Source organism: Tachypleus tridentatus, chromosome 13 (assembly GCF_004210375.1).
Source record: "Tachypleus tridentatus isolate NWPU-2018 chromosome 13, ASM421037v1, whole genome shotgun sequence".
Taxonomy (NCBI): Eukaryota; Metazoa; Arthropoda; class Merostomata; order Xiphosura; family Limulidae; genus Tachypleus; species Tachypleus tridentatus.
Genome location: NC_134837.1, coordinates 186,399,133 through 186,419,222, shown reverse-complemented (window position 1 = coordinate 186,419,222; position 20,090 = coordinate 186,399,133). Strand labels below are relative to the sequence as shown.

General features: G+C 34.9%; 1 protein-coding gene across 1 annotated transcript in view; it reads left to right on the top strand.

Annotated features, from left to right (window-relative positions):
- LOC143236405 (uncharacterized) overlaps window positions 1-13,063 on the top strand; it is a 50,297-nt gene extending 37,234 nt beyond the window's left edge. Inside the window, exons 18-23 of the mRNA XM_076474666.1 lie at window positions 1,024-1,139; window positions 1,259-6,951; window positions 9,066-9,263; window positions 12,046-12,182; window positions 12,426-12,605; window positions 12,859-13,063. Coding sequence (XP_076330781.1) covers window positions 1,024-1,139; window positions 1,259-6,951; window positions 9,066-9,263; window positions 12,046-12,182; window positions 12,426-12,605; window positions 12,859-12,951 — 6,417 coding nt within the window. The 3' untranslated portion in view covers window positions 12,952-13,063. The remainder of the gene's footprint in view (window positions 1-1,023; window positions 1,140-1,258; window positions 6,952-9,065; window positions 9,264-12,045; window positions 12,183-12,425; window positions 12,606-12,858) is intronic.
- Window positions 13,064-20,090: the final 7,027 nt, after the last annotated feature.

Genomic DNA, 20,090 nt, shown 5'->3' with positions numbered 1-20,090 from the left:
TATTGAAAAGTAAATGAATAAACAAGTTAAAAGTATTGTTAAAATTACAAATATAAAATAAAAAATGAAGCTAAGTTAATAAAGTTTATTTTTTATTCAATGTAAATATTTAAATAAAAATGAGCAAGTGAGTATTTAAAGTTTTAATAGATACATAAAGTATTTTATGAGATTAAATAGATACATAATTTTATGAGATTGAATCACTTACTTGAATAAACCTTTTTGAAAGGTAGCTAAACAGTTATTGTGATATGATATTATGAACATTTCTATAATAATTTTAAAATTTATTATATTAATTGCTTTTTTGAAGTCAAGCACAAAGCTACACAATGAACTATGTGTGCTCTGCCAACTGTCTGTACTAAAACCCAGTTTCTTGTGATGTATATCCACAGACGTACCACTGGGGGCTTATTGAATAAAATATTTTAAATTTTTATTTATGTTTATTTTAATCATTATTGCTTCTTCCATGTATAGTTTATTAACTGAATTGTAGGATATATAACTAATTTAATTTATCGTTCAGTGGCTTTTGAAATATATTTATATGTAAACCAAACTGCAAGATTATTTATATATATTCTTGGTTGAGAAGGTTCATTGAACTTAACATACCAATCTTCATTAAGAAGAAAGGTAGAGGATAAATCTTCATCCTATCATTGATGTGCAGGCTTCTGGTTTGTGGAATACCACAAACTGTGCCTTCTACTTTAAACTGTGGGTACATTATAAAGTAACAGTCTATTTTAGTAATAGTAAACTCATGGATTGCATTTATTTCATATGCATGATTCAGTATTTTGTGGAACGTTCACTAAAAACTAAAATGGGGAATTAATTTACCATGTTCCTTTTACATCCAATAATATTTATTAAAATATTATAGTTTATCTTTTAACTCTGGTAATATATTCCTGGGTAAAGTGGATATTTTACAGACGTATTTTTTACAATTAACTAAACCTAGTATAATTTCATAAATATATTCTTTATTATATGTTATTCTTAAAGTGTGGAATGTTCGACCCCCCTACCAAAAGTTGGAACACTGATCTTTGTATTACCACCAGAATTGACATGAATTCCGGATTCTTAACTTGTGAATGCACTGCCCTTGGTTATATAGGGTAAGTGTTGGTTTTCTTTCTAAGCATATCATTATTCTCAGACTGAGTTTTTAAAGTAATACATATTTGATATTTTAGTTAAATCCATTACTTTGTACACGCTTTATTTTCGTTTTCAGGGCCATACTTCAACATATTTCAACAACTAAGTTTACAAGTGAAGAGCTTGTTTTTGATGTAGACACCCAGCCAACAACAAATGCATATACAGTGCTATCAACATTAGAATATGAACTTAATAACACGGAGATGAAGACAAGAACAGAACTTACAACTAGAGAGTTGTCTACAACAACAGTTGGACCAACTACAGCAGAGTTGCGTACAACAACAGTTGGACCAACTACAGCAGAGTTGCGTACAACAACAGTCGGACCAACTACAGCAGAGTTGCATACAACAACAGTCGGACCAACTACAGCAGAGTTGCATACAACAACAGTAGGACCAACTACAGCAGAGTTGCATACAACAACAGTAGGACCAACTACAGCAGAGTTGCGTACAACAACAGTTGGGCCAACTGCAAGAAAGTTATCCACAGCAACAGCTGGGCCAACTGCAAGAAAGTTATCCACAGCAACAGATGGACCAACTACAGCAGAGTTATCCACAGCAACAGCTGGACCAACTACAGCAGAGTTATCAACAACAATAGCTGAACAATCTTCAGCAAAGTTATCCATAACAATAGCTGCATCAAATTTAGTAGAGCTATCCACAGAAACAGCTGGACAAACTACAAGAAAGTTGCCCACAACAGCAGCTGAATCAAATACAGCAGAGCTATACACCACAACAACAGCTGGACAAACTCTATCAGAGATATTCACAGAAACAGCTAGACCAACTACAGCTGAATTATCCACAGAAACAGCTGGACCAACTACAGCTGAGTTATCCACAACAAGAGAGCTAACCACAAAAGTAGTTGAACAAACTACAGCAGAGTTATCCACATCAACAGTTGAACAAACTACAGAAGAGTTATCCACATCAACAGTAGAACAAACTGCAGCAGAATTATCCACAACAACAGTTGGACAAACTACAGCAGAGTTATCCACAAGAGAGCTACCCACAACAACAGTTGAACCAACTGCTACAGAGTTATCCACAACAATAGTTGAACAAACTACAGCAGAGTTATCCACAACAACAGTTCAACAAACTAGCGCAGAGTTATCCACAACGACAGTTCAACAAACTACAACAGAGTTATCCACAACAACAGCTGGACCAACTACAGCAGAGTTATCCACAGCAACAGCTGGACCAACTACAGCAGAGTTATCCACAACAACAGCTGGACAAACTACAGCAGAGTTATCCACAGCAACAACTGGACCAACTGCAGCAGAGTTATCCACAGCAACAGCTGGACCAACTGCAGGAGAATTATCCACAGCAACAGCTGGACCAACTGCAGGAGAATTATCAACAACAACAGCTGGACCAACTGCAGGAGAATTATCAACAACAACAGCTGGACAAACTACAGCAGAGTTATCCACGGCAACAACTGGACCCACTGCAGGAGAGTTATCCACAACAACAGTTCAACAAACTAGCGCAGAGTTATCCACAACGACAGTTCAACAAACTACAACAGAGTTATCCCCAACAACAGCTGGACCAACTACAGCAGAGTTATCCACAGCAACAGCTGGACCAACTGCAGAAGAGCTACCCACAACAGCAGCTGAATTAAATACATCAGAGTTATCCACAACATCAGCTAAATTAAATTCAGCAGAGTTATCCACAACAACAGTTGAACCAAATACAGAAAAGCTATCCACAACAACAGTTGAACCAAATACAGAAAAGCTATCCACAACAAAAGTTGCACAAACCACAGCAGAGTTATCCACAATAACAGTTGAACCAATTACAATGGAGCTACCCACAACAACAGCTGGACAAACTTCAGCAGAGTTATCTACAAAAACAGTTGAACAAACTACAGCTGAGTTATCCACAAGAACAGTTGAACAAACAGCAGCAGAGTTATCCACAAGAACAGCTAGACCAACTACAAGAGAGCTACCCACAACAACATCTGAATCAAATACAGCAGAGCTATCCACAATAACAGCTGGACAAACTGCAGCAGAGTTATCTACAACAACAGTTGAACCAATTACAAGAGAGCTATCCACAACAACAGTTGAACAAACTACAGCTGAGTTATCTACAACAACAGTTGAACAAACTACAGCTGAGTTATCCACAAGAACAGTTGAACAAACAGCAGCAGAGTTATCCACAAGAACAGTTGAACCAATTACAAGGGATCTACCCACAGCAACAGCTGGACCAACTGCAGGAGAGTTATCCACAGCAACAGCTGGACCAACTGCAGGAGAGTTATCCACAGCAACAGCTGGACCAACTGCAGGAGAGTTATCCACAACAACAGCTAGACCAACTACAAGAGAACTACCCACAACAACATCTGAATCAAATACAGCAGAGCTATCTACAACAACAGTTGAACAAACTACAGCAGAGTTATCCACAACAACAATTGAACCAATTACAAGAGAGCTACCCACAACAACATCTGAATCAAATACAGCAGAGCTATCCACAATAACAGCTGGACAAACTGCAGCAGAGTTATCTACAACAACAACTGGACCAACTACAGCAGAGTTATCTACAACAACAACTGGACCAACTACAGCAGAGTTATCCACAGCAACAGCTGGACCAACTGCAGGAGAGTTATCCACAGCAACAGTTGGACCAACTGCAGGAGATTTATCCACAACAACGACTAGACCAACTACAAGAGAGCTACCCACAACAACATCTGAATCAAATACAGCAGAGTTATCCACATCAACAGTTGAACAAACTACAGAAGAGTTATCCACATCAACAGTAGAACAAACTGCAGCAGAATTATCCACAACAATAGTTGGAAAAACTACAGCAGAGTTATTCACAACAATAGTTGAACAAACTACAGCAGAGTTATCCACAACAACAGTTCAACAAACTAGCGCAGAGTTATCCACAACAACAGCTGGACAAACTACAGCAGAGTTATCCACAGCAACAACTGGACCAACTGCAGCAGAGTTATCCACAGCAACAGCTGGACCAACTACAAGAGAGCTACCCACAACAACATCTGAATCAAATACAGCAGAGCTATCCACAATAACAGCTGGACAAACTGCAGCAGAGTTATCTACAACAACAGTTGAACAAACTACAGCTGAGTTATCTACAACAACAGTTGAACAAACTACAGCAGAGTTATCTACAACAACAGTTGAACAAACTACAGCTGAGTTATCCACAACAACAGTTGAACAAACTACAGCAGAGTTATCTACAACAACAGTTGAACAAACTACAGCAGAGTTATCTACAACAATAGTTGAACAAACTACAGCAGAGTTATCTACAACAACAGTTGAACAAACTACAGCTGAGTTATCCACAACAACAGTTGAACAAACTACAGCTGAGTTATCCACAAGAACAGTTGAACCAATTACAAGGGAGCTACCCACAACAACAGTTGAACCAATTACAAGGGAGCTACCCACAACAACAGCTGGACAAACTTCAGCAGAGTTATCCACAGCAATAGCTGGACCAACTACAAGAGAGCTACCCACAACAACATCTGAATCAAATACAGCAGAGCTATCCACAATAACAGCTGGACAAACGACGGCAGAGTTATCCACAACAACAATTGAACCAATTACAAGAGAGCTATCCACAACAACAGTTGAACAAACTACAGCTGAGTTATCTACAACAACAGTTGAACAAACTACAGCTGAGTTATCCACAAGAACAGTTGAACAAACAGCAGCAGAGTTATCCACAAGAACAGTTGAACCAATTACAAGGGATCTACCCACAGCAACAGCTGGACCAACTGCAGGAGAGTTATCCACAGCAACAGCTGGACCAACTGCAGGAGAGTTATCCACAGCAACAGCTGGACCAACTGCAGGAGAGTTATCCACAACAACAGCTAGACCAACTACAAGAGAACTACCCACAACAACATCTGAATCAAATACAGCAGAGCTATCTACAACAACAGTTGAACAAACTACAGCAGAGTTATCCACAACAACAATTGAACCAATTACAAGAGAGCTACCCACAACAACATCTGAATCAAATACAGCAGAGCTATCTACAACAACAATTGAACAAACTACAGCAGAGTTATCCACAACAACAATTGAACCAATTACAAGAGAGCTACCCACAACAACATCTGAATCAAATACAGCAGAGCTATCCACAATAACAGCTGGACAAACTACAGCAGAGTTATCTACAACAACAGTTGAACAAACTACAGCTGAGTTATCCACAAGAACAGTTGAACAAACAACAGCAGAGTTATCTACAACAACAGTTGAACAAACTACAGCTGAGTTATCCACAAGAACAATTGAACCAATTACAAGGGAGCTACCCACAACAACAGCTGGACAAACTTCAGCAGAGTTATCTACAACAACATCTGGACCAACTACCACAGAGTTATCCACAGCAACAGCTGGACCAACTGCTGGAGAGTTATCCACAACAACAGTTGAACAAACTACAGCAGAGTTATCCACAACAACAATTGAACCAATTACAAGGGAGCTACCCACAACAACATCTGAATCAAATACAGCAGAGCTATCCACAATAACAGCTGGACAAACCACAGCAGAGTTATCTACAACAACAGTTGAACAAACTACAGCAGAGTTATCTACAACAACAGTTGAACAAACTACAGCTGAGTTATCCACAAGAACAGTTGAACCAATTACAAGGGAGCTACCCACAACAACAGCTGGACAAACTTCCGCAGAGTTATCTACAACAACAACTGGACCAACTACAGCAGAGTTATCCACAGCAACAGCTGGACCAACTGCAGGAGAGTTATCCACAACAACAGCTAGACCAACTACAAGAGAGCTACCCACAACAACATCTGAATCAAATACAGCAGAGCTATCCACAATAACAGCTGGACAAACTACAGCAGAGTTATCTACAACAACAGTTGATCAAACTACAGCAGAGTTATCCACAACAACAATTGAACCAATTACAAGAGAGCTACCCACAACAACATCTGAATCAAATACAGCAGAGCTATCCACAATAACAGCTGGACAAACTACAGTAGAGTTATCTACAACAACAGTTGAACAAACTACAGCTGAGTTATCCACAAGAACAGTTGAACAAACTACAGCAGAGTTATTTACAACAACAGTTGAACTTATTTCAAGGGAGCTACCCACAACAACAGCTGGACAAACTTCAGCAGAGTTATCCACAGCAACAGGTGGACTAACTGCAGGAGAGTTATCCACAGCAACAGGTGGACCAACTGCAGAAGAGCTATCCACAACAACAGCTAGACAAAGTACAGCAGAGTTAATATCTGCTTCTACTGGTGTAGACTTACCTCCAACCATTCCTAGATCTAATATATCTCTACATCCTACATCAGAAACAACTATGGAACAAACTACGGAGACTGCAATAGAAACTAGAAAAACAGAAACTGATGGTAAAGTTCCTTATTCGCCAACAACTACCTCAGTTCAAATACTCTCCAAAAGTTCGACTGCTAAAAGTCCTTCGTCGACAACCTTCACTCCTATTACCCCTATTGAGGTGTTTTTTAAACTTGTTGAAGATTTCGCCTCCGTAGTTGGAAGCCAACAGAATGAGTTTTCATCTCACCTTCTCTATCAGCTCGCCATCGTGATGAGGTTACCTTTGTCCTGTTTTTATTATTTCAACATCTCCCCAGGTAAGTGTACACGATGTATACAATTTTCTCTTGTGGATATTTTGTCATGAAAGTATAATAAATACATCACAAATCCGGATGTAACAAAGGCAGATGGAGGTCGTGCTCGTTTTATCTGATTATAATTTTCTGGTTAAAATTTTTGTTAGGTTAACTTGCAACTGTTATAAAGCGAAATAAAATATTTGAAACATAATTCGTGTTAGTGGTACTTTAGTAGACTTACAATGATAAACTTCGTGTTTTTGCCACATTCTATTCATTAATAAACCTTATGCTCTTGAACACAAGATATATTCTACATAGCATTTGTTGAAGTGGAAGTCAATTTTCCTTAACGATGTGTGCTGTAGTTTATTTTATTGAGGATTTGTGTTAATAGTTCATAATTATTGTAACACAAATCAAAGTTAAACGTGTATAGATGTGCTGTGTTAGAGAGTATAGTGCAATACATTCACACAAACCTACCCAAAAATTATCTCTAATAGTTGTAATGTTTTAGACTGGTAGATAGAGTAGCCAGTTTATAATATCCACCGCGAAATCTTAAGCTTACTGTATTCGAACAGTAGTATGTTTTTAATATACCAACAACCTCAAAGCACAATTTTACAAAAAAGGAATGTGATCCTTGGTTTTAGAGATCGCTTTTTGTTAACAACAACCAGGTTAAATACATTTAGCAAGTATCCTCGTTGGACCCGGGATAGTTTAACCTCCTGTTTTTATCATCGTCCAGTATTTTTACGTGCCTTTCAAAACTAATTGGTCAAGAAAAGTAGTTGATACTAAATGTTTCAAACATGCAGTAAAGTACATAAAGTCATAAAGAGCTCACTTGCGAAAGAGATAAAATTGGCTTTGGTTTCTTCGTGTCCTAGGACTCATCTGATGATACCCAGACTTAACTCGTGTTGTAGGCCTAGGGACCCTATTTATACTAAAATGTTATTCGTGAAAGACACACATCAGTGACTTGTGACAAAGGCCTGCGTAACAACCTCCTGTTTTAATATTACATGAAATAGTGGGAAATATGTTTTTATCTTATTTATATTATACTTTTTCTCGGCTTTTACTTAACGTTTTTATGGTTCAGCTATGGGAATTAAATATTCTTACAGTCGTGTCTTCACCGATGTATTATGTTCGCCACTCCGCACAATCAAAAGGGTGGCATATATTCTATTCATGCGTGTTGAGCGTGAGATGTAAACCCTTACTTATTCTTACGGACATGCATTCAAGGCCAGATTAAGGGTTTTATTGGCCCAAGGCTTATCAACTTATAGAGACCCCTCGAGACAGAATCTCTACGTGCAATACATTTGTAATCATAGCTTGAGGACCCCTAATTAGTGTGAGGCCCTGGGCTTCAGCCAGAGAAGCCCATGCCTTAATCCTGGGTTGCATAATATCTTCTTTACTTATTGGTGGCACCAACCTATAACGCATTATGTTTGGTTGACCGGTTGGATAAAACGCTTTCAGAGGAGCATACCACTTGACCTTGGTAGAATACAACTGCCCCAAGCCCTCTAGCATTTTACTGCGTGTAAAAATTTCAACTTTTCAAAAGTCTTAATGAAATATGTTCCTAAAAGTTGGCTACGCTGGTAAGGTTGTGTTGTAATACTCCCACATATAAAATAATAATAGTGTTTGTTTACAACGCTAAATCTTCTTGCTCGTATAACGGTGTTACGTGATTGAGATAGTGAACGACGTCAGCCAGTTGTGCGTACAAACAAACCATTAAACTTTTGATAATTTCACTTTAGAAATATTATTTTATTAGTTATGTTATTGCTGTACGTGTACCGACGTAACATTAAACCTAAACACATCAATGATTTTTAATACATAATTTTGTATAATTGTACTACTGCTAGACGTCAACCAAACGTAACATTAAAACTAACCGATCACCAATTTAAACCATATTACTATACTATTGATAATACTGCTAGACGTATATGAAACGTAACATTAAACCTAACAAATTACTGATTTAAAACACAACAGGCCGACGTAAAATTAAGCCTAACTTGCCACATCTGAGCGTTTATTTCGTGCATAATCACTTCGACGTTTCTTCCTTTCCACAATAGGAAGTATCGACGTAAAATTTGGACTAATTCCATACAATGACAGTGTTACCATTATTGATGAAGCAGGCTTGCATGATGCAACAAGCCAACTTATGCAAAAAGTCAACAGTGGAGAACTGAAACTAACGGATTTGAATGGAAATCAATTAAGAGTCGTTCAATTGTCTCCAATTGTCACCACTACTCCACTGCCATCTGGTAAGATCTTTCGAAAATATCTTGAATGTTTTTGTTGTTTTATCTTCATTTATAAATGTATTGTGTAAAATAGATGTATGAAGAACAAAAATAAAAACACAAAAGGCTGGTAATTTCAATATTTGAGAATATTTAGAATTTTAAAATACTGCAGTGATGTTTTATAAACAAAATTTTGTTTAAGGTTTGTGGACTTCATGTAATAATATTTGAGTAATAGGATCATGTTTTAAGTTATCTTAAAGTAATTGATGAGTCTCGGTGAAGATGTATTCAGATGTATCCTGCTTAGCATGAAGTAGGATTATAGTTTGTGTGCAGTATCTCTTTTTACTGTTATCAGAATTTGGTATTTCAGTTGCTCATATAGAGCGCTGCTTAACAAGTTTTCAGTGCTTGTGCTGTATTGGTAAACAAAATTTCAGAATCTCAATTGTGTTTTATACAACATTGGTTAACATTACATAACATAAACATTAAGAGCAATAAGAGGCCTACCTGTTCATCTAGGCTAATCTATTCTATAAACTAAACTAAAACTAATAAATGAAAAACATAAAAGTAAAAATAAACCTCAAAGCCAGCTCTTATAATTCATTTAGTTATCAAGCTTTCTCTCAACCTCACTTAAATTTACTGCCTCTACAACATCTGAAGGAACTCGTTCCAAAGGCTAATCACCCTGTTAGAAAAATAACACCACCTTAGCCGAAGATGACTCCTACTCTGCCAAAACATGTTTGTGTCACCTAGTCCTGCTTTTATCACTGTTAAATATAAAAGAAAGATGATACATCAACCCCATTAATTACATTTACAATCTTAGACACTTCAATCAGATACTCCATAACCCAATTTTTCAGAGAAAACAATTTGAAAGATTTTATCTTTCCTCAGATGACAACTCCACCATACCAGGCACCATTCTAATAACCCTTCATAAGGTATGGAGTCTAAGATTGAACACAACATTCCAAATGTGGTCCAACCAGTGACCTGTGCAATGAAATTATTACCTCTTTGTAGATGTATTCAATATTTCTATTGATATAACCTAAATATCTTATTTGCCTCACCCCTAGTAACAGCACACTGCTTGAGTGGCTTAAGAAACTGATCAACCATTACACCAGATCCCTTTCTTTCTTTCATAACATAGAATTGAAATTATAATTCAAATTATGATAACCCACATAAATTATATTGTATTTATTATAATTAAAACCCACCTATTTTGCCCAAACACTATGTCTAAGTCCTTAATATCATTTGCAGATTTAAGTAATTTATAGACCATTTTTTCATCTTTTTCTGAGAAAAAGCTCGAACACTGAGCTTTGTGTTATCCCACACAGGACATTAATCTAGTTTGATTAAATAATCCTCTCACCTATAAATATAATGTTTTGAAACCCTTTTATGTGGTACCCTCACAAATGCTTTCTGAAAATTCAGGTACACCAAATCTTAACTCCTTACCCTCATATATATATATCCAGTAACCTTTTCAAAGAATCTCAAACGATTTGTTAGACAAGATTTTTCCTTAATGAAACTGTGTTGATTATCCAATAAAATTATAAACTTTGTTAAAAACTTTGCAAAACAACTTTTAACAGATATTACTGAACTTTTCCCACATCTGATATAACACTAAGGGGTATGTAATTACTGGAACAGTTTTTATCACCTCAAAAGAGGAGTTACGTTAGCTAACATCCAGTCCTCTGGTGTCTACTTACTATCAGAGAACTGACAAAAAATAGTGGTAAATGACTCACATATTCAGTCTTTAACTTCATTCAAAACCCTTGGGTAAATATTATCTGTTCCAGGAGACTTATTGTTTTTTTAAACTTCCCAAATTTTTCTTTACCAGCTCAGAATTAATGCACTTATCTTGTTTGATATCGTTTCCATTTGTCCCCCTCTAGTACAGCGGTATGTCTACGGATTTACAACGCTAAAATCAGGGGTTCGATTCCCCTCGGTGGGCTCAGCAGATAGCCTGATGTGGCTTTGCTATAAGAAAAATACACACACAAACACACTCGTTTACATTTATCAAATGTTAAAGAAGTAGAATACAACGTCAGACTTCATTAGTAAAAACTGAATAAAAGTCAAATTTAATAAGTTAACCATTTCATAACCATCAGATACAAGCGTTCTTTTTTCATCCTTTAACGTTCTTAACCATACCTTAACATTTTATTTACCCTTCATAAACTGAAAGAAATCCTTAGTGTTAATTTCTAGTCAACATTTTCTCACACTTCCTTTTTGATGTCGTAATTTTCACCAACTTTCTTGATAGTCTATAATATTCTGAGTCACACCAGTTAATTTAAATTTCTTGTATATGTGATGCTTTTCTTTAATTTTATCTCTTTCACTTTGTGAACCAACCTGATTTTTTACTTGCAGCTACACTTTTCTTTCTATAAGGGATATGTTTATCTTGAGTATTTTAAAAGGTATCTTTAAAAATGTCCATATTTGATCAGTGTCTCCAAATAATTCATTTCATTATTTCTATACTTCATTGGTTGTCAGTATTTCGGTAGCTTAGTTGAATTTGTACAACACTAACTAACAAGGTTTCAGTATCTCAACTGGTCTTACATTGATTTAGTGCCTCAGTTGTTCTTATACAGGAATGATTAAGTTCTATATTTTGGTTGTATTTATAGTACCTTTAAATAATCGTACACCAATACAAAAACAACTTTAAAATGTTATTTACAACAAACATTCTCAACTCTTCTGATATTCTTTATAGGTATTTCTTTGGATTTCACCCCTATTATCATGGGTATTCTAATAGGAGTTTTCGTCTTAATGGTTGTTCTTATTATCCTGACAGCTGTAATAGTAAAGCAAATGAACAGAGTCACCTGTCGTGTAAAACCTGTAGATGCAAGTATCACAATTTATTTCTAATTTCATTTAAACTAGTTATTTGCGCATAACATTGTCACCTTAGCCTAAATATTAATTTTCCTCCAATTGTATTAGAGATATTAGTAAATGCCGTTTTAAAAATTGTATATTAAAATATTTTACCATGAACCTAAAAGCAATAACTGGATGCATTTCCTCAGATTAAATATTATTAGACGAAATAAAATACAGAAATTCTCAATACTTCCCATATTTTAGGCTTCCAGTAACCAACCTACTTACTGTGGTAAACAGCATGAAGAATCTATCTTTTACACCACTAGGAGTAATGTTGGTGTTTATGATATCGATGGGCATGGAAATGTTCCCCCAACCCCAGTATATCGCCCTCCAACAGATTCAGAAATTAGCAAGACACCACGCCCTCCTTCGTCATTAGTAAGTTTTGTCGTAAATTTATTTTTGTTTCCGTCTATTTTTCCTTTTAAATTACATAATTCTGGAGGGAGAAGCAACCATGTCATTTATTTGACTTAAATTACACTGCAAGAGTAAATATTTACAACAAATGCTTCTATAGTATATAAACACATAAATATAACTAGGGATTAAATTATTTAATTATTATTATATGTGTTATGTATATTAGTTTTACGATCAGTTTTGTTCATTTATGCATTTTCCTTCACAGCGAGAACGACTCAAACAAAAAGAGTTGAAACTAGACGGGGACAGTTTTGAGGAGAGAGCCGACAACACAAAACCTGCTCCTGTTGAATTTTAGCGCCATCTGCTGACCTTAAGCTTAATTTAACTAAGCTTATTCTAGATTTTCTATTTGCTTAGTCATCAGTTGTTTTCATAGTATGTGTGAAAATATGCCCATGGTCTTCACGGAATAAAATTTTGAATTTGCAATAAATCACATGTGTTTAGTGGTAGTTAGGTCTCAGAAGTTTTGAACGAACATTTTTACTTGTTTCTCATGGAACATTTATGCACAGAATAGCGTAGCAATACATCTCTGCACTTACTCGTTAGGCCTGTAAGACCGTATTGAACTACGGTAAAGTTTGTACCAAGTATCATATTGTAAATTTCCTTCACGAGAGGTCAACCAATGGCAAGCCTTATTACAGTAAGTTAACCAGTGGTAAACCTCAATACAATTAACCCGTGTGCCTTTTATAGAAACAAATATACATCATAAAAATATAAATATCAAATATCAAAAACGAGTAAAAACGCAAATAAAAATGGAAACAGTTCAAACCTTGTCTATTTTAGTCGACAAAGATCCGTGTTTTAAACTAAAACAAGATTGGTGAATATAGATATTTTACTATGCACTGTTTTCTTTATAGCAAATGTTAGAGTTTCGTATGTTTTGAAACAAATTGTATATTATATATATAAAAAGTTTGATTTCAACGAATTGTCTGGCCATAAGATCTACTGAGTACGACTGTTTAATTATTATTATTACATTAAGTTGACTTGGTTATTTTAGTTTTCTGAACTTAAGTTTGTGTGGATACATAGTATAAACTAATGTGATATATACGTTAACATCGAAAACCTAACGATTTAAGTATTATATTTTTGGACAGAATGCACAACAAGATAATGGTTTGAAATTATGGTAAAGTGAAATTTAATTAGGTACCAATATTTTATATAACATATTAATATTTTAAATGAATTAAAACAAACTTCAAATTTAATAGTTTTTTAAACTGAGTACTTTTTGTCCAGTTGACCTTAAAAATCTTTGACTTAAAAAGTCTATGTTATGATATTTTTTTATTATAATGTAAAGAAAAACATTGTAAGGCCAAGGGTATACAATAATTTGATTATGGTGCGAAAGAAAACAATATATGGTGAAGTGCATAAAATATTTTAAATATAATGTTAAAGAGAACTATGTTGTGTCAACTATATAAATGCACGGCCATTTTTGAAATTCAGTCGATAACCAGTAATTTCTTTGTTTGTAAATCACGTAGTAACTCCATATCTGTGTTAAGGTTGCTTAGGTATTACGTGATTCAAATTACGGGACAAAGGAATATTTTATACAGCTATTTCAGTGTTTAAAACGTGTAGAGACATATTCTTGTTGTTTGTTTTTCAGAATGGTATATTTCATTGATTTATTGTATTATACTGATGTATTTGTATATCCATCTTGTGTTTATTGTTTTAGTTATACTCAAACATAATAGCAGAATTGTGGTTGTCTGCTCAACAAGGTCAGTGAAAATATATTGTCCGAACTGTATAATGTGTATATTGAATGTTACAACCTGAAATACTTAAACTGTGATAGAAGATGCTTTTATAAAGGAATTACGGCTACAGCAGAAAATGTTGTTCAAATTGAATCGATGTATTTATAGAGGATATTTATTGTTGTTAAAATGTGCAAATATTTCTAGGCCTACTTCTAAAGCGACTTATTAGGGTTACATATAGAATTAGTTGTTGAACGCCACCGCTACCTGTTTCTTATTAATTACGAATAAATTTTATGTATTACCTTCAACATACTTTTGCTCACCGCTATGTGGCCAACTGTTTGCTTGATCTTATAATATTGCAAATAAGTTTCTATATTGTTGTTGTTGTTATATTTTTAAAATGTGCAAATACTTTTGGGCTTCTTTATAAAGTAATTTGTTCAGCATTATGCATACGACTAGTTGTTAAATGCTAGTTGACTCTTTTTTACATTTCTAATGCTACTGGTTAGTTCCTGTATATATATACATAATTAAATAAATTGGAGGGGGAAAGAAAATTTTTTGGATTTAAATTGCTTTAGAACAGTAAATATTTACAACAAATGTTCCTATACACATAACTATAATTATGAAGTCACTTATTTATTTGTTATTAAAGTATGTCTTATAATGTAATATTTTACATCAATTTTTTTATTATTACGTATTATGATATTAGCTCATTTATTTATTTTATGCGCTGAACTTCTGTTTCTCACCTTGTATTAATGTGTAATCGTGATAGAAAGGTTTAATATTTTTAAATTAAAATTTCAATGCCTCATCTACTGACTTTTAGTCATTCGTATTTATGACATTTTCGAAATCCTTTAAATGTTGTAATAAACATATCCAACTATAAACGGGTGTGCTTACAAACATATAGCAAATTTTACAAGTTATGACACCTTTAAGCTTAAAAAGCTATGATTAGTTTAACACTGTAATTATAGTTATATAATTTGATTTTTATTTTATAAAGAATGGTTTCTATATGCTAAAGTAAAGAAACTTTGTGTGTGTCGTACATATCTTCACAATAGCGTCTAGTCGCTAATCATAACTTATTAATTATCTCAAAATAGCGCCGCCTAGTAACTTTGAAGGAAGATTATTAAAGTTCTAGGCCTAACAAGTTCAAGTGTATAAAAAACACTTTTAGGGTGTTTATATTTTGTTGTATATTTGGAGCATGCCTAAAGCCTGTAAAGAGTTAAAGAAATTTAGTATAAAATGTGTTCAATTGGACAGTGAAGGTCAATTTGTTAAATATTCCTTTTTATACTTGTATTTTAATATTTTATTATCCATTATTTTAATTTTATGCAGTAAAACAGATTTTAAACAATAATTACTGTTTTTAATAACTCTTTTCATAAATAATTAACTTTAATAAAACTGTAACCTCTTTTCATCGAACCACAGACTCAAAAATTTACAATTTTCAAACGTAAAAAAATATTTATTTATTTATAATCATATTGATCTTGGTGTTTTTATTCACAGCTTCTGATAATAAAATGTATCAGTATTTGCAGTTTTAATTATCTGGTACGTTTCGATGTTAACTTCATGGAGACACTTTCATCACACTGTTCCTTTCCAAATATAGACACTGACGTTTAACAACCTTAGTATGATTACAACTATTTATCGTTAATATTTTTAACACACTTTAAATTTGCTCTGTTAAATTGAATAGACATACAAAAAGAATTTTACAAGTATGTGGCAAAACACATTGTTAACACCAGAATAAATGGCCTTAACCACTTAGCCATGCTGGGCCATTTAATCTGGTGTTAACAATGTGTTATGCCACATACTTGTAGAATTCGTTTTGCATGGCTAGGTGGTTAAGGCACTCGACTCGTAATCCGAGGGTTGCGGGTTCGAATCATGCTCGCCCTTTCAGTCGTGGAGATGTTGTAATGTGACGGCAACTCCCACTATTCGTCAGTAAAAGAGTTGCCCAAGAGTTGGCGGTGGGTGGTGATGACTAGCTGTCTTCTCTCCAGTCTTATACTACTAAATTAGGGACGCAGACAGCCCTCGTATAGGTTTGTGCGAAATTCAGAACAGAATAATTACACTATTTGAATACAGTATACAAATAGTGAAATAAGTAAAACACTATGTTGTAACCACACAGTACTGTAGCTGTAAACTATATTTTAAACACTGTGTTGTAACCACACAGTACTGTAGCTGTAAACTATATTTTAAACACTATGTTGTAACCACACAGTACTGTAGCTGTAAACTATATTTTCTCACAGAGACAACAATAAACCTTAATCCAAAATGATACTGTTTTTGTCAACCGATTCAGTGATGCTACACTTTAATTACTCGGATATTCACTTGATTTTATTGTTAGTCATTCCTAATTTAGAAGTGATAGCTTTGAAGGAATGAAGCTAACCAACACCATCTCTTAGGTTAAGTTTTAACAATAAATAATGGGATAGACCGTTACATTATATCCCCAGTGGCTCAGTGGAAATTCTAAAGGTTTAAAAAACTAAAAAATGGATTTCGAAATCGTTGGTAGCACAACACAGTTGCAACATTTACATGTGTGCCGTGCAACAAACAAACCGTAACACTACAATGCCACTACATATAAAATGACTTGCATATTTCATTATGGATTTCGAACCCGCAGATTGCGGGACGAACGCCCTAGCAACTAAAGAGTACCAGGTGAAATTCACTTGAACAATTTATTTTGAAAGTAATTGTACTGTACTATTCCAAATCTCTACTTATGATTAAGCTTTGTTGTAGTGTGGTACTTGAAATGTGTGCACATTATTCTATACCTAATTGTGAGAAAACTTGGATACTAAAAATTTTAAAAGTATTCGATACTTGCAGATGTTATATATTCAAACGATTAAATCGGTAGGCAAAATAGAAAATAAAAGCTTCTATTTACACATCACTGAGGTGCCAATTCAGCTCAATTATGATACCTTGTTAAAATTCCAGATAGATATTGTTATGGATGTTCATAGCTTCCTGATCTATTTTTCCCACTGTTTTTTGTTTTCCCTAACACACAGCTCACTCCACTTCATACCTTCGTGGCCTATTTTTCCCACTGTTATTTTTTTTTCTCCCTAACACACAGCTCACTTCACTTCACAACTTCCTAGTCTATTTTTTGGTTCACGTAACACACAGCTTACTTCACTTCATACCTTCGTGGTCTATTTTTTCCCACTGTTTATTTATTGTTTTACCTAACACACAGCTCACTTCACTTCATACCTTCGTGGTCTATTTTTCCCACTGTTTATTTTTTGTTATACCTAACACACAGCTTACTTCACTTCATACTATCCAGGTCTGTTTTTAGTTTAACTACTTAATGTTACAAATACCAAACTTAATAACAGTATTTAAAACAACAACATGGGTTATTCGATACAACGTGAGAAACTTGATCATTGTTTTCCTTGGTGAGAGTGTACGTTATTAAGCACAAAGTTACGCAATAGGTTATCTGCTTCGAATGCGGTCATCGAAACCCAAGTTTATAAGTGTTTTAAGACTCAAATTTACCCATAAATCACTGGAAAACGATCGATTTATGACTTCATTCTGTAACTTAAATATCTTTAGAAGATACAAACATATATCAGAAATTAACCAACAGTAATTATCGAACACAATTTCTGTTGAATAATAAATATTATAAATTAAGTTTATGATCAGCTGACACTTCCCATCGATTAATGGACAGAGTGAAAGTTGAATGTTTACGTTCAGCGCAATAAATCAGAATAGAAGAAACAGTTGAAAAGTAGGTTCCACATCATGCAAGTGAGCTTTGAAACCATAAATAAAGTTAACCAGCTATCACGCCTCCTCCATCATAAATACAGATGTGGTATCCCTCGACCTGTCCATTATAGTTGTAAGTTACCTGTACCTCTATACGGATTGTTATAGTTACATATCATCTGACCCATCCTGGCAGTTACAACATGTCATCTAACCCATTTTTACAGTTACAACTATATGTCGCCTAACACTTCCTTACAGTGAGAACATGTCACTTAACACGTTCTTACAGTTACATCTACATGTCACCTAACACATTCTTACAGTTACCTCCAGATATCACCTAACACGTTCTTACAGTTACATCCAGATATCACCTAACACGTTCTTTCAGTTACAACTACATATCCCTTGATCCGTTTTTACAGTTACATCCTGATGTCACCTAACACGTTCTTACAGTTACATCTATATGTCACCTAACACGTTTTTACAGTTACAATCACATATCACCTAACACGTCCTGACAGTTACAACAACATATCACCCAACATGTCCCGACAGTTACAACTACATGTGTCTGACAGAAGAGGCCCGGCATGGCCAAGCGTGTTAAGGCGTGCGACTCGTAATCTGAGGGTCGCGGGTTCGCATCCCCGTCGCGCCAAACATGCTCGCCCTTTTAGCCGTGGGTGCGTTATAATGTTACGTTCAATCCCACTAGTCGTTGGTAAAAGAGTAGCCCAAGAATTGGCGGTGGGTGGTGATGACTAGCTGCCTTCCCTCTAGTCTTACACTGCTAAATTAGGGACGGCTAGCACCGATATCCCTCGAGTAGCTTTGTGCGAAATTCCAAAACAAACAAACAAACTGACAGAAGCAGGACAATCACAATTAATATTGAATTGTGTCAATATAAGGTACTGACGAAATAAACATGTTGGTTTATTTTTCACCAATGTGCTAATATGATGAAATGTAACTAGAATTATGTAGACAGTTTTTAAGTACAGATTTTTTTCCCCTTTCACCAAAAGTGACTGGTTTGTATCAGTGACGTGTGGAAGTATACAATTTGTCCAACTATTACCTAAAATTCTAGTAGTTTTCAAATTCAATGTCGACACGTGAAATTAACATTTGTTTTTCTTACGAGCTTCGTAAAATGTAAATATTTTCGTTTAACCTTATTTATAGTTTACTGCTATTGAGACAACATTTCGAGACAGAAACCTTAGACATTGCGTGGTGTATTTGATGTTATTATTCCGTGTTGTTATTCTGGAAGTCGAATGCGTAAATAGCACGTGCCTCAGACAGACGAGAATAATGTTTTATCTAATACGAACCGCTGACCAGTCGCTAGATTTAAACTTTCCTATTTGGATTGAGCAAAAAAATGAAAATGTTACGTCATGTGTGCAGACATGACTACTATCTGAGTTACACATGTGTTTTATGAGAAACAGTGTGCTTTTGTAATAGAAAGAAATATAAGTAAACGTTGAAAATATCAAACTGTGAATTTCTAACACAAATAACTTAACTTTAAGTTCATGTGACTGAACCAACATTTATATCTGTGTAACAAAATTTAGACGAGATTTCAAACTCATTGACTGAGGAACATACGTAGGAATTTATATATGCTACTGTATCAATTCACTGTAGGTAGTATATCATAGAATATCAGATAAGAACTCAGCTCTACTGTAAGTAATATTATTATCAGATATGAATTTTGCTCTACTGTAGGTAATGTAGAATATCAGATATGAACTCTGCTCTACTGTAGGTAATGTAGAATATCAGATATGAACTCTGCTCTACTGTAGGTAATGTAAAG